This window comes from Urocampus carinirostris, chromosome 16, assembly GCF_059441175.1.
Source record: "Urocampus carinirostris isolate Australia breed hairy pipefish chromosome 16, RoL_Ucar_1.0, whole genome shotgun sequence".
NCBI classification, from domain to species: domain Eukaryota; kingdom Metazoa; phylum Chordata; class Actinopteri; order Syngnathiformes; family Syngnathidae; genus Urocampus; species Urocampus carinirostris.
This window is the reverse complement of record NC_142364.1, coordinates 1,075,321-1,091,475: the sequence shown is the minus strand read 5'-3', so window position 1 is coordinate 1,091,475 and position 16,155 is coordinate 1,075,321. Positions and strand designations below refer to the sequence as shown.

Genomic DNA, 16,155 nt, shown 5'->3' with positions numbered 1-16,155 from the left:
ACTTTACGTGTAAAACACTTTGGGGGACTCAAGTAGAAACTATTTACCATACGATCATAGAAAGTCTGGGTAGTATCACTACTCTGAAAAAAGAACCAGGTCACATGGATCCTTTTCCTGCACCCATTTGCAAAATGGCCGCCCTGTGAGATGACTGAAAGTGTGTGTGTTTGCTTGTGAATTCATATTCCATAAACTCACAAGAGCTGGCCCATATGGTCCAAAAATCTAAGCTTCTTTTTTATTATTGTCTAATCTTGTTCCAAACAACGTTTGTCAACGTTGATATAAATGACATTGAAGGGAATTTAAATTATTTTTTTTATCATGAATCCAGGTTTAGGAGTCAAAACTTTGTTCCGGTCTTCTCCGCAGGTGATAATGCCTCCCACAACGCCGTACGCCGGGAAATTCAGCACCTGCGGACTTTACAGCAGCAACAACAACTACCAGCAGCCGCGCAGCCCGTATCGAAACTGTTCCTCTTTAAAAAAACCCGAAAACGTTTGCAACGCCGCCTATTCGGTGGCCGAAAACCCTTACGACATCCCGCACGCCGCCGGCGTCAAAGAACGCCACCACAGCAGCCGGAGCTCCGTTTCCGACAAGTGCCATTCGGCTCCGGCCTGCGTCGCCCGGGTACCCCGACAGACCAGTACCAGCAGCGGGAGCGAAAAGTCCTGCAGGAGTCAGGTCACCAGCAGGAATCGGCTCCACGCCCGCACCCTCGCCACCAGCTACGGGGAGATGTGTTACCACGATAACAGCTTGGTTTCGGCATCTCTGGAGGCCCTGATCCAACACTTGGTCCCGACCGTGGACTACTACCCCGATGTGAGTTGCATGCGCATGAAGTCCTCTTTTTGCAAACAAGAATAGTTAGATAGATGGATAGATACTTTATTCATCCCCGTAGGGAAATTCACACTTCCAGCAGTATCCTTTTGTTGTTTATTAACAGATTAACAGGATGGCCTCGGGGTGCTGTGTTGTAGTTTAGCCACAGCGGAGTGGATGACGTCACACGCTAGGCCAAAAGTTCGACGTCCCTGCGGCAGATGGAAATCTTTGTGCCCAGGGTTACACCACCTCGTGTTCATATAGATAAACGAGTCCGCCTCCTCTCCGCTTCGCGCAGGCTTTTGTGTCTCTGCCCTACCAGCGCTGAAGCCGGGTAGCTCCACCTTAGCGTCCGGGATGCTAGATGTTTCCGTAAAACAGCAAACTGCATTCCCTGTACGCTTTGATGTTTTTCACCAGCACAGCCAGTTCGTCGGCTTATTTGGTAGAGAGTTCACATTTCCCATGATTACGGACGGTACCGAAGGCTTATAACGCTGCTAGCTGCTTAGCTAGCTCTGGCTCTGCATCCACAATAGGGCCCCCTCACGCCAGTACGAGAATTCTTCAGGGCAAGGAGTTGATTCCTCGAATAAATGCATTTTTGTGCGTTAAAACCCATAAGCATAGGATAGAAAGTCATCCAAAGTGTCGTTGTCAAACGGGACAAAAAACACAGAAGATGGAAGCAGACAATCGAAACAATAAATCACAACATCTATCTAGCTATCTTTTCGAACATGTTATGTGACATTATTTTGTTGTTGACTCATTGTTTTTGTTCTGTTTTTATTTTAATGTTCGAAATAAAAGTTTTCATTCATTCATCTAGACCTCTATCTATCTAGACATCTAGCTAGCTATCAAGCCATCTAGCTCTATATCTCTCTACATCTCTCTATATATATCTATCTTCAAGTTGTTTCAGTTTTTGTTGTCTGACATTTCGGAGCATCCCTAAATCTGTCCTCTCTGTGCGCGCCCTTGAAATACCAGAGGTCGTACGTTTTCACCTTCCTGCTGAGCTCTCGCCTCTTCCTGCACCCCTACGAGCTCATGACGCGAGTTTGTCACCTTTGCGTGGAGCAGCAGCGTTCTGGCGACGCCCTGCTGGATAAGGTGAGAAGCGCACCGACACGCATTTATGTTTTGACGTCATTTAGGAGCTAAGGCGTGTATTTTGTATTAGAGGTGTGATCCTTTATTATTCTTTTACTAGGTAAGAGCCTTTCAAGTTTTTCAAGACGTTTTGGAGTCACTGTATTTAGTTGTTTATATGTATATATTTGTTTTTTTCTTGCCCAAAACAGAACTTAGTTTGCGCGTGCATTAAACATGAGGTCCTATGGTCAATTTTTCAGTAATAAAATCTAAATCACTCGCGGGGACGTTTTAGAACAAATACGGTAATTCTAGATGGCTGTTGGACGGCAACGCAGGCTGCAAAGAGGAAACATTCTGCATTTGACGTCTCTTCCTGGCTTCAAGTTGCAGATCGTATTGAAATTTATGGAAATCAAGCAAGAAATTAATAAAGCCAAATTCCTTTTAAACGATAATGCATTGTATTTATGATATTGTTCTCTAGTTCATCATTGCATAATTATCCTCCAAAAACGCGGGATTAGAACCATACACAGGGTAGGATATCGAGACCATACCAATATTTTCTTTTCTGCAGTCCAAATGATTAAAATTGGAGGATTTAGTCAGATTTTTCACTGCACAACTGCTATTCAAGGTCAACAAAAACATAGTGCCAGAAAACATCCAGAAATTATTCTTTCGGAAAGAGGGAAGTTATAATTTAAGGGGCTGTGGTCAATTCCACACTTGTTAAGTCTCCCGATTTGGTCGCCTACTGATCTGAGAGCAACATCTACCCATTTCTAAAAAAATGTCATTTTTTTGGTATTTTTTTTTGGTCGCCGAAATTTTTATGTGAACAAAGTTTTGCTGATTAAAATGTAGCCAAATTGTCCATAGTCTTTATCATCGTCTTTTTCGCCGTTCTGCACCGGAAAAAGCCTTGATGGAGATTCTGCAATCATAATCTCAAACTCCACGCGATCTCATTCCTTCGAAAGAGCAAACGAATAAGAGTGCTACATATGACTATGTTAAAGAACACCAGACAATTTGGAATCATTAAACATTGTCATAATCACATGTAAACATAAAAGAACAATAAAGTAGATTGAAAAACGAATTTTATTGTTTTTTTGTTTTCTAATCATAATGATAATCGCGTCGGGGAAAAAAACCTCCCGTTTTCCCGTTTCTGAAACTCAACATGTATGAAATTCATAATCTCAAAGGTGAGAACCTCCAGGAAAAGTATGTGTGTGTCTGTGTGCGGAGTCAAACTTTGGAACAATGTCCAACTATTCAAATTTAAATAGAAAAAAACATTTCTGGCGGAATGCAGAGATAATACAGAGGTGTATGAGTGATACGAGTGATTGGGAATAGTGCGTCTAGAACTATGGTTAACTTTGATGTTCGAATAAAGTTTTCATTCAAGTAGCTGCAAATTCATTGTACCAGAGAGTTTTAGGCAGGGGTCTCCAAACTCATTCAAGCTGAGGACTACTTTTTGTTACCAACTAGCGCAAACGGCAACCAACTTGGTTTGACTATGCATTTCTTAAATACAGTAATCCCTCGGTTTTCGCGGTTAATGGGGACCAAGACCACCCGCGAAAACTGAAAATCCGCGAAGTAGCTTCAAAAATACAGTACACCCCCCTGTATACAGTACACCATATAGAATACGGGTAGAGAGAAGGAGAGAAAATTCATTTTTTATGAAAAAAAAAAAAACTGTAAAATATGTTGTATGTACACGGAATAGGACTACGGCAAAACCACTACGAACCATTCCGTATGATTGTATTAACCGCTCTCAACCACATGCAGCCATCGCAGTTTATTTCGCTTGTTAACACTACCAATTAACAGAGCGAAGCAGCAATGACTAAGCATTGTGTCAGGGCCTCCCCCTCCCCTTTACAATAAGAGTGTCCACACCGTGTCCTCAGTTGACATAAGCTCGCGCTCAATGGCGTCAAGTCAATAAATGCTTCTATTGTGAAGGTAAGGTATATTTTTTAGACTCGCGAAGCTCTGAACCCGCAAAAGTGGAACTGTGAACCAGCGAGGTTCCACTGTACCAGTTTATCATGTTATTACCACGTTGTAATTATTGGAAGCGGGTTTTAATACTCGGTCAACCAATAGAATAATTTTTATTATAATTTTGAAAGGGAAAAAAACATTTTGTACATACGTAAGCCGCACCTGACTATAAGACGCATGTGCCCATGTTAAAAAATGAGATATTTACAAACAAAGGTAGTTTCTTTTTAATAATATACCGTACCTTAACCCCTTGCTACTTTTCAATATTCGGTGGTACGCAAAAGAATTGCTATCCGAGCACAGTTCAGTTGTATTTCAAAGTTTTGTATATTTATAGAAACGATTTGTTCTTCTATTTGATTTTGCTCACTCGTTCTGTCTCCAGATCCGCTTCCGCGAAGTGGCCCCCAAACTGGTGCAGCTGCTGACGGAGTGGACCGAAACCTTCCCTTACGACTTCAGGGACGAGCGGATGATGCGTTGCCTCAAGGACATGACGCATCACGTGGCCAGAGGGGACGAGGTCAGTAGCGGTCTCGCCCAGGGGTCTAATACTCATTTGAGTTCAGGGGTCACATGCTGGAATGGCATTAGAAGTGTGCATTAGCTTTGGGGTCTTTTCAGAGGCTCACAATTAGGGTTCAGGGATATGAGATTTGATTGTAATACAATTATTGAGGTTTTTTTGTTCCTCTCGATATTTTTCCTTTCACTAATATTTAATTCCTTGTAGCGTTTAAAAACGACGATTGAATTCATTTCCACGACAGTTTAATCATCTCCGTGACAAAAATAGATAGATAGATAGATAGATAGATACTTTATTCATCCCCGAAGGGAAATTCACTTTTCCAGCAGCATCCCTAAGCTGAGAACAATCGAAAATAACACGGGAGCTGCTGGAGTGGCTGCCATTCGTGACGGCGCCGGAGAAACGATTCAATTTGAATCATGTACAAACAAACAATTGAATCATGTACAAGAAACGATTCAATCTGAATCATGTACAAACAAACAAACAATTGAATCATGTACAACAAACAAACAAAATATTTATGTTTCAAAAGGTGGAGTGTTAATAAAATGGGGGGAAAATAATTTCTGATACTGATATAACCAGGTAAAACTAATTTTAAGTTACCTGTCCAAATGAATGTTGTGCCATCTCACCTTTCCCACTCTAAAGCGTCCACCTAATACCGTTTCATGGATTCTGATTGGAGGATAGAATAAACCACGTGCACGTAAGAGTATTCTGAGACAGGGATCACATATTTATTTGCAGTGTATAATGTTGGTCGTGCGAGTATAATAAATTAGCAATAAGTATGGTGAAACTTTGTAAACACAATGCATCTCTGTGAGAAGAACAGCAAGCTCTCGGATTGGAATTTGGGAGTGTCAAAGTCATCTTGACTAGCCAGCTAGCAGGCCTCATAGTGGCTTTTAAGTTGAAACTTTTTAATCAGAGGCAAATCCCTTGGTGCCTGAGAACTTCTCCTGACCTTGGACATGTTTGCGAAATCGTAAAACCACACACTTATTGAGCACTATAGAAATGTTAACGTATAAAGATATAAGAGTATAAAAGTAAGAGTAGAAAAGTATACATTGGGTATATAGTATAAAAGGCACATTTAGACCATAATGTATCTTACAATAAACATAATGAAATATGCTAAAATTATTATGAAATAAATACTGGCAGAAAAAGACATTGTGTCCCATCGCCCCCTTTTCGCAGTTTCACTTCTCAGATTTTAATTGTGCATTTTGTTCTGCATAAGCATGGGGATAAATAGTCGCCCCGCCCCGATTCTGCCTGTGCATCAATAAGGTTGTGGTCAAAGTTGAAAACGTACATAAAACAACTTGACGAAACGTGCATATCTTTTTCTATTTAGTTTCTCTAAAAGCCATCACGTCAACAAAACGCTATATAGCACATAAACACTCATTCCAATGACTCCTCCAATGATTCCAGAGTACAGTGGTACCTCGGCCCTCAACCATAATGCGTGCCTGGTTGTTGGTTGAAAAACAATTTTTTTTTCCCCATTAGAAACAAAGGTAAGTAATTTAATCCCTTAAAAAATACCTAAAATATTAAGAAAACGTGTATCTAAACAACATTAAGACCGAGGAGATCACTTCTTCCTCATGCCTCGAGGCTCTTTAACCCCACCGGGGGAGTAAAAGCCCTCATTAAACCCCACCCCCACATTTGCATATTACCCTATTCTTATTACAGTGTGTATTTTCCGTAGCACTTTTTAAATACTCTATATCAACACGTTATAGTGGGTATTTTTGTATTCTATATCTTTTCTGATTTTATTTTATTTTTTCAACATAAGGATACTGTTGGAAGTGTGAATTTCCCTACGGGGATGAATACAGTATCTAGACATCTAGACATTTACCTATCTATCCATCTAGACATTTATCTAGACTTCTATCTATCTATCTATCTCTATCTATCTATCTTGACATCCATCCATCTATCTAGACATCTATCTATCTAGACATCTATCGATCTCTATCTATCTAGACATCTATCTAGACATCTATCTTGACATCTATCTATCTTGACATCTATCCATCTATCTAAACATCTATCTATCTAGACATTTATCTAGACATCTATCTATCTAGACATCTATCTTGACATCTATCTATCTAGACATCTATCCATCTATCTAGACATCTATCTATATCTATCTAGACATCTGTCTTGACATCTATCTATCTAGAGATCTGTCTATCTAGACATCTATCGTGAATGCACATGTTAAGGCTCCATTCTAACGGACTTCGAGCGGCGATTTAAAAAAAACAAAAAAACAAAAATTCTCCCCCTTTCGATGGGTTTGGGGAATTGACACGTCAACCGTTTGTCCTCAGTACTCGTGGCGAGCCATGCAGCAGATGAGCCAGCGCCTGATCAAGCGTCTTTCGGCACTGGGCCAGTACGAGGAAGCGGTGGCCGCCCTGAGCGCCGTGGCCACCGAACGTCCCGCTTCGCTCAAGAGCAAACGGGAATCGACGCCGAGAAGCGATATTTTCAGCGCCTGCGACGATCCCTTCGTCCTGGCTCAGCAGCTCACGCACATCGAACTGGTGAGCGCTTTTCTTTCCGTTTGATTTCAAATTTGGTTCGGAAATTGGAGAACCGCGTCCGACTTTGCGCTTCCGTCGTCACAGGACCGGCTGAGTTTTATCGGGCCTGAGGAGTTCATCCAGACCTTCGCTTTGAAAGACCCTCTGGAAAACCACAAGGTAACACCTAGCATACCTTATTTACGAGTGATAACAGGGTTCTCAAACTCGATTTACTTCGGGGCCGCCAGAGCTAGGGTCCAGGTGAAGTTGGGCCAAGAAAAAAGAAACATTCCACTGTTCTTAAAAAGCTTTTTCAAGAAGTATATACAAAATAAGATCTACAAAAAAGTAACATCTTAATTAATTTAGCAATCGTCTAGAATTTAATCCATTATCTCCAAAAGGTGAAACGAAATGTTATCTGTTCTATCTTGCCTTGGTCATATCCCTCAAGAGGGGTGACCGACAGCAAGACAAACACACACAAAAATAACGAAAATTTTGAAAAAAGTAAATGGTCTGCATTTCTATAGCGCTTTTCAAGTCAATGAAAACCTCCCAAAGCGCTTTACAATGTGCTTCACATGTACCCATTCACACACACTCACACATTCACTCACCAATAGGGAGTCAGCCATGCAAGGCGCCTGGGCATTAGGGATTCAGTGTCTTGCCCAAGGACACTTCGACATATAACCCGGAGGAGCCGGGAATCGAACCTGCAACCCCGTTCACGTGCAGGCCCTCTAAGGCTTCCAGGTTAGCCTTGTAAGCAGTCGGCTAGCTGGCTAGCTGGCTAGCCTGCAATGCTAATTATTTTTCCCCGGCTGGCTACCTGTTGCTGTAATCGTTTTTTTGTTTGTTTTTGGCTCCCAGTTATCCTGGCTGCTTACTGCATGTTTTTGGTCAGCCAGTCTCTTGTTCTTTTCCACTGATCGGTCCCTGTTGCCCTCTAAGTAGCAAAAAACACACTCAAAACATTTTTGGACCATGGCCAACCCAATTGCCCAAACAAGTTAGGCACCTCTGCACCCAAGTTGGTCATTCTTTCGTCCCTCCAGATGAAACGGGACACCAGAAAGCGGCCATGTCACTCGGGTCAGGGTGACACAACACACTCTTTTGTTCAACAGCAGGGCCCGAAGGCTTTCGCTGGTTTACCCCTGCCGCATCATACGGGTAAGCAGTTGAGGGTGTCCCCTGCCCACTGCCGAAGATAGCTGGGATGGGTTCCAGCACCCCCGCGACCCTAATGAGGATAAGGGGTCCAGATAATGTATGGATGGATATTTTTAATTGAGCAGTTATGTGCCCTTAGAACCAAAATAAATACCTTTCACTATTTTCTCCTCAAATTTTCTTACTTCTTGCAACATACAACCTTGTGTTTTAATTATTATTAATAACTTTTTATAGGAATGTTTTATTCCACACATATAAAGGTGGGTGCGTTGTTTGAAGTGTCCTTAAAAAATGTTTTCTATTTTTTTTATTGAGAGAGTTAATAATACCCAACTGCGTTTAAAGAGCCCTTGTGTTTTTTCCCCACTGTGCCCATCTAATTTTCTTACTTTTAGCAAATCTGTTTAGGCCGAAACACATTAGGTAGGAGGAATGGGTTTCTATTTGTTGATGTGAAAAGGCTGAAAGTCAGATGCCTGCTACAAACCCCAAGAAAGAGGAAAATAGAAGAGTTTATTCCAGTGCGTCTGAGAAATGCACATACTTGCACGCGCATCATGAACTGAGGCAAGAAACGGCGGCAGCGTTTACCAAAGTTCCAAATTCCGTACAGCTCATTTTAAAGAACACCACACATATACAGGGCTGAAGTTTATGAAAATAAACGAAACTATTTTTCAAAAGTATAAATATTTAGAATGTTACGGATACTTGATTGAAAATAGATTTCATTCCCAAAAAAATGGCAGTTTTTGACATCAAGATTCAATTTTGAGTAGGGCGGCAGGAAACGAGTCGGGCAGCAGCGACTCTGCATGTGGTTTGCGTTGGTAAGTACTTGTAAACATCAAATAAAGCAACTTTCTATTTTTATCTTTGGCTTCTCAATAAACTGCCTTCCAAACCACATGAAGCCTCCCGGCTGCCGAGTGTCACATTTTGGCCCCACTTGTTTTTAGTCCGAAGGAGTTTTTGAAAGCTCATCAAACGCAAACCGGAGGCTCCCTCCCCGTCGGTACTTATGTAAGACACTTTAGTGCGCGGGTTGCTTAGCATGGGCGAGAATCTTCTGAGGAAGGTTGCGTAATCGCGTCTGGTTTACGTCAGCAAAGGCCTTTTCCCGTTGTCCTGTTTTTTAATGGCCGTCAGGACGGAACTGGGGCCAGGTGATGCGAAGGCAGATGCAAATGAGGAATGATGAAAACACTTTTATTGTGTTGGAGAGCTGGTGTGGGAGCCTAGCCTCTCGAGATCCCGTCCGGGAGTCGGTGGCGGGCCTGTTTTTGACATTTAGCATTTGCTCCGGGAAAAAATCTGGATGAACAACTGGGTAAAATGATCCCTTGCTGTACCGTGGTCAAGTCATGATTATTTGTTTGGCCCTTAATCACTAAGTCTCAAAGGGCTCCACAGACCACAGACTATTATGACAGCATCCCCTGATCTAAAACCTACATCAGGGCAAGGAAAAACTCAAAAACGTCAAGTCCTGTTTATTTGTTTGGCCCTTAATCACAAAGAGTCTCAAAGGGCTGCACAGGTCAAAGACTATTGCAAACCACAGACTATTATGACCGCATCCCCTGATCTAAAACCTACATTAGGGTAAGGAAAAACTCAAAAACGTCAAGTCCTGTTTATTTGTTTGGCCCTTAATCACAAAGAGTCTCAAAGGGCTGCACAGATCAAAGACTATTGCAAACCACAGACTATTATGACACGATCCCCTGATCTAAAACCTACATGAGGGCAAGGGAAAACTTAAAAACCTCAACATGAGGAAAATGAAGAAGTCTTCAGAAGGGATAGTCTCAAAGGGCTGCACAGACCAGATTATTGCAAACCACAGATTATTATGACACCATCACCTGATACTGTCAGATACTGTCAACATAAATTATAGGTTATTCATATGCTATAGAATAGGAGTGTGTTTTAAGCTTAGATTTAAACATTTCCACTGAGGTTGCAGATCCAATCTCAGGGGGAAGAGCATTCCACGGCATCAAGGCACCCAATGGAAAACACTGTCGGATTTCTTCTCGGCTCTTGGGATCACTAGTGGACCACACTTGGTGATTAAGGGCCAAACAAATAAACATGACTTGACTATCGATGAAAAAATCCAGAGGGACACCACCAGTGGGTGCCGTTGCATCTACGGTAAAAAGTGAATCCAAAAGATAGCTGCCGCTAGACCGCACAGGCACACGAATCGGATGTGTGCGCGCAGTGGTCGAAAAACACTGCCTTCATGGATAGATGGCTTTTTAAAACAATGTTTTTGTCTTTTTCAGGGTTTCTTCCGTAAGCGCAAGACCAGCAACCTGGAGACCTACGTCAACTGGTTCAACAGGCTGAGCTACCTGGTGGCCACCGAAATCTGCATGGTACGTGCGCGATCATCCCGGGAGGTTTTTAGTCGGGCACTCTCGTTGACTGGCGTCTTTCTGCTTCGCAGCCGGTGAAGAAGAAACATCGAGCGCGTATCATCGAGTTCTTCATCGACGTGGCCCAGGAGTGCTTCAACATCGGCAATTTTAACTCCCTCATGGCAATCATCAGTGAGTATTTGGCGGGGATGCCCAAAAACTCTTATTATTTTACTGATGAGTCGTCAACTTTTGAGTACAGTGGTACCTCGTTTTATGACCGACCTATCTTACGAATGTTTCGGTATTGACTAAAATCTTTCTCGTTTTACGATCGGTTTTCTAGACTTTGCTGACTTGTTGTAAAAGGATAGTGGGATGTTTAGATGTGGTCTAAGGGATGAGCAGGGCACCTGTACGATACTGCAGGGGTAAACCAGCGAAAGCTGTCGGGCCCTGCTGTTGAACAGAAGATTGTGTTGTGTCACCCTGACCCGGGTGACACGGCCGCTTTCTGGCGTCCCGTTTCATCTGGAAGGACGAAAGCATGACCGAAATAGGTGCCGAGGTGCCTAACTTGTTTGGGTGTTTGGGTTGGCCATGGTCCAAAAAGTTTTGTGTGTTTTTTTTTTGCTATTTTTTCCCCCTTTTTATTTTCTTTGTTACTGTATGTGTTTGTCTTGCTGTCGGTCACCCTCCTTGAGGGACATGACCAAGATAGATGGATAGAATAAATATTTATGACCATTGACTCAACATTACTGTCCCTACAAGGCAGTTGCTGTTGCTTTTGTAGGGGTTTGGTTGCATTTCATGACATTGGAACGGATTATTCCCGTTTCTATTCATTTCAATTGGGAAACGTGTTTCGATTTCAGATTCCGATTCAGATTGATATACCGTATTTTCCGCACTATAAGGTGCACCGGGTAATAGGGCGCACCCCGAAAAAAATAGTTTTTGGTCCTATTTTTGACATACATAAGACGCACCGGATTATAAGGCGCTACAATGGGAACGTCGACAAAACAGTCAGATGATTCAGTCCAACTTATTACCCCCTTAATATTTCCAAAGCTTGCAAAGACGCAAATACGGTGTCCGTACGATGTCACTCAAATGCATCGTTCCATTATTCGGAAGGTTAAAGTCTTGGGATTCAAGAAATGCCAACCATTCCTCAGTTTCTATTTTCTTTTTCGCTCGCAACTTTACTGTGCATATAACAATAAACACTTGGAATTGAGTTTAATTTAAAAATAGAAACTCCATTCCATCCATTATCTGCACCGCTTATCACAGAAACATTGAGTTCAGTCTGAAACAAGATATATAGCCGCAGTAGCTCACCGAAGTCGTTGTGTTCATAATAATGTGCAGCCGTGGTCCTCTTATATCCGTGAGTATAGTAAATCCAGGAGAATAAAATATTTACAAATACAGTATAGTAAAAAATGCTTTCTGTATGCCGTCAACCACGTGCTATACGCATTCATCTTTTTCGGCCAATTGCAGGCTTTGTTTGCCGTTTAAGCCAATGCCAGCCTGTAAATGATAAAAAGGATCCGCCCCTTGACCTCCGAATAACTTTAGCCAATAGTGATCGATTCAAATGACGATTGACACATTGGTTAGCCAATGAAACGCCGGTAAATAAATCCCAGCATACACCGCGGACTACTTGGCGTTCGGGGGAAAATCGAGTTGGCGGCTGCAAGTTAGTTGCCAGACTTTGCGACTTAATGTTGATCCATATATAAGGCGCACTGTATTATAAAGCGCATGGTCAGCTTTTGAAAAAAATTAAGACTTTTAGGTGCGCCTTATAGTGCGGAAAATACGGTACTTTATTGTCATTCTTGTACACGTGTATACAGAACGAAATGTCGCTACATCTGACCCGCACAGTTTCCTTGAATGTACAGATATAAATAAAATGTTGTATTGAGTTGGAGTATTGAAGTACTAATAATATACAAAATAATTATAGCTAGGGCAGCACGGCGGCGCAGTGGTTAGCGCTTGTGCGGCACAGTTCATGTCATGGGAACCTGTCGTGGGTTCAAATCCAGCTCCAGACTTCCTGTGCGGAGTTTGTATGTTCTCCCCGTGCTTGCGTGGGTTTCCTCCGGGCACTCCGGTTTCCTCCCGCGTTCCAAAAACATGCATTTCAGGTGAATTGGCCGGTCCAAATTGTCCCTAGATGTGAATGAGCAAATGAGTTGTCTGTCCCTGTGTGCCCTGCGATTGGCTGGCAACCAGTTGAGGGTGTCCCCTGCCCACTGCTTGGAGATGGCTGGGATGGGCTCCAGCACCCCCGCGACCCTACTGAGGATAAGCGGTACGGCTGATGAGATGAGATGAATTATAGCTATGTATAGTATTATACAGTAGTGCAAAGAGTGCAAGAGGAGCAGCTCACCAGATGTGCAAAATGGGCAGTCAGGAAAAAGAGTCACTATGCAATAACAATAACACTGGAGTACGATAGTGCAGAGGAGAACAGATGTGCAAAGGACATTTACAACCGTTTCATCATGCAATGTCACTGGGGGAACCAATTCAATCCGTAAGTAGAGGTACCACTCTACTCCCTTCTTATTGCTAGAAAAGCCCCAAGAAAAAACGAATAAAACCTCACCGTGATATTTTTCTGCGGTCTCTCAGCCGGGATGAACATGAGTCCCGTGGCCAGACTGAAAAAGACCTGGAGCAAAGTCAACACGGACAAGTTTGAAATCCTGGAGGTGAGAAAAACCACAGGCGAGCGCGAAACCTCACCCCGGGGGTCACGGTCTCACCGGTCCCGTTTCCCTTCCCTCCCCCACAGCACCAAATGGACCCGTCCAGCAACTTTAGCAACTACCGCACGGCGCTGCGCGGCGCCACCCAGAGGTCGGAAACGGCGCACAGCGTCCAAGAGAAGATCGTGATTCCGTTCTTCAGCCTGCTTATCAAAGACATCTACTTCCTCAACGAAGGATGCGCCAGCCGATTGCCGAACGGCCACATCAACTTTGAGGTGAGGGCGTTTTTTATTCATACCGGGGCTGCGGGATTTTAACGAGTAACGACCAATGTTCCCTGTCATTTTCCTTCCGGGTCTGAGCGTTCACACAAAGTCGGTGAGCAACGCTTGAAACAACAGTGAGCAACGGCAATCCCAAGCGTGGCAACTAAATCCATTATCCAACATGTCCAAAACTTGACATTTTGCCGAGTTTCCGGCAATGCAAAATGATTTTTCACTTTTGAATGAATTGACTCATGTACGATTGCCTACAAACGTCATTTGTTTTTACAAAGATTTCCATTTTTTTTTTCCTGGTATCTTTTGTCGCATAATACAAATTTTTGTGGGCTTATTGAGTCGGTTGCACGATACACAACTGTATTTAATCGCATTTTTGAGTGGAAGTACAATGTTGGCAACAAGATACACTTGATATAATTATTTATTTCTCTGGTTTTTCTACTTTTTTTTAAAATTCCTTTTAAAAAAAAATGTCATTGTGTTTATTTTTTCCTAGCTGTTACTTTTTTCTTTTTGTTCGCTATTTACTTTTTTCCTTTGTTTCTTTCTTTTCTTCAGTTTTTTTTCTGAAATTTTCCTTCTTTTTTTCTCTTCCTTTTTGCTCAGCATTTCACTACTTTTTCATTTTGGTATTTTTTTTCTTTTTTTTCTATCCCCCCCTTCCTTTAAGTCATTTTGTGCACAATTTTACATCATATTTGGTCGTGTAGGGATGAAAGAAGCAAAAACAACCCGAAGAGCCGTTTGGGACCCGAAAGAGCCGGTTCCTTTTAGTGAGCCGAGCCAAAGAAGCCGGTTCTTGAAAAACTCTACTGACTTTACTCAACTTCGTTCTACTTCGACATTGACTTCAAAATATCGCATTTAGAACACAGCGTCAGGGGAACCCGTGTATTTTTACCTTCATTCGCTTCTTAATGAGCAATTTGGAGCCCTGATTTTTGTGAGCTGGCTCGATTTTCTTGTGCGCGGAAAATCTCTGGGCAGTGCGCGATTGCGCACACAAGCAGCTTAGAGGGAACATTGGTAACAACCCATAGGTTCATTTTTGATCCCATTTATTCATCTAGGATTTAAGTAAACAGTGCCCTGTTACATGGAGCTTGGGTTAGGTTAGGGCACAGGTGTCAAACAGGCGGCCCGTGAGACAACACTCAGAGAAGCGCATTATTGCGTCTTTTGGAGTGTCAATATTTGACACAGTTGGATTCACGACGCTCAGGGATGTAAGGGGACCATGGTTGGGTATTATTATTGAATGTGATGGCTGCAAGACAACTTTGGTGAGCTACCCCGGCTTTATATTTTCCCAGTATCTTGTTTCAGACTGATCTTGATGTTTCTGTGATGAGTCTATTTTTCAATTCAATTCAAAGTGTCCATTGTCATATGCACAGTAAAAAAGCTATTTTTGGGGTGTGCGCCTTATAACACGGTGCGCCTTATAGTCGTGAAAATCCGGTAGTTATTATGTTATTACCATGTTGCAATGACAGTGATCCCTTGTTTTTTGGTACTGGAGAAATTGGCTTTGAAAGTAGATAAGTGAACAGTGCATTGTTCACGTTGGAAAGCCCTGCATGAGATGATCTGCTTCCACATAAAAATCATCGAAAATCGCGTAATAGCGCCCCTCTGTGGCGGATTTAGAAATGACGGTTGTAGTGTCTTTTCAGAAACTTTGGGAGCTGGCGAAGCAAGTGAGCGAGTTCCTGGTGTGGCGTCAAGTCATCTGCCCGTTCGAGCGAGATCGCAGAATCCTCCAGTACCTGGTCACCACGCCCGTCTTTGCCGAAGACGGTCAGTAAGCCACCACGAAACGTCTTCCCTCTTTTCGATTGCTTTGACTTACCATCCTTGATTTTTGGCAGAGCTGCATCTGGCCTCGTACGAAAGCGAAGGGCCGGAGAACAACATGGAGAAAGACAGTCGCAGATCTCTCCGGTGAGTCCCCGCGCAGAAACCATCGTAATGGGACTAAACAAGATTTTTTTTTTCACGTTTTCCTTCTCTAGTCGCTCATGTTAGCCACCTGACTGCTATGGCTAACCGATAGCCACTATTGTTATTGTTAGATGCTCCGTGTACTGTATTTGTGTATGATGCGCACCCTCCATTTTGGATTAAAATACGATATCAAATGTTATTTCACTTCTCGGCTCGATACGTACGGCGATGATTAAAGTAAAACCTAATACCGATATAAACGTTTTTATCGATGCCATTCAAAGTCCAATTCTCATCATCAGATACAGGAAAGAGTCGTTTCCTGTACTTTGTCACGTTAATTTCTATCATCCGTGACAACTTTGTTTTCTCCATTCGCTAACGTTCATCTCTGGTACTGTGATAATGATATTAAATCTTAATATCGCGCGTGATTTAGGATCCAGCGCCCTCACCGCTGCCACCCGGGTTCAATTCCTGTTGCATTCAATGTTTTGCGATCGTGGTCAGTGACATTTTTTGATCTGTTATTGCACA

The 16,155-nt window shown here is 42.6% G+C and overlaps 1 protein-coding gene across 3 annotated transcripts in view; it reads left to right on the top strand.

The window, feature by feature from the left end:
• Positions 1-16,155, top strand: part of LOC148349940 (ras-GEF domain-containing family member 1B-B-like) — a 75,289-nt gene that overhangs the window by 57,904 nt on the left and 1,230 nt on the right. For all 3 annotated transcript variants that reach the window (XM_088355717.1, XM_088355718.1, XM_088355716.1), the window contains 11 exons: positions 376-834; positions 1,837-1,959; positions 4,367-4,504; positions 6,886-7,101; positions 7,186-7,260; positions 10,563-10,655; positions 10,727-10,829; positions 13,305-13,384; positions 13,468-13,659; positions 15,348-15,471; positions 15,543-15,615. In XM_088355717.1, the coding sequence (XP_088211843.1) occupies positions 382-834; positions 1,837-1,959; positions 4,367-4,504; positions 6,886-7,101; positions 7,186-7,260; positions 10,563-10,655; positions 10,727-10,829; positions 13,305-13,384; positions 13,468-13,659; positions 15,348-15,471; positions 15,543-15,615 (1,670 nt within the window). In that variant the 5' untranslated portion in view covers positions 376-381. The remainder of the gene's footprint in view (positions 1-375; positions 835-1,836; positions 1,960-4,366; positions 4,505-6,885; positions 7,102-7,185; positions 7,261-10,562; positions 10,656-10,726; positions 10,830-13,304; positions 13,385-13,467; positions 13,660-15,347; positions 15,472-15,542; positions 15,616-16,155) is intronic.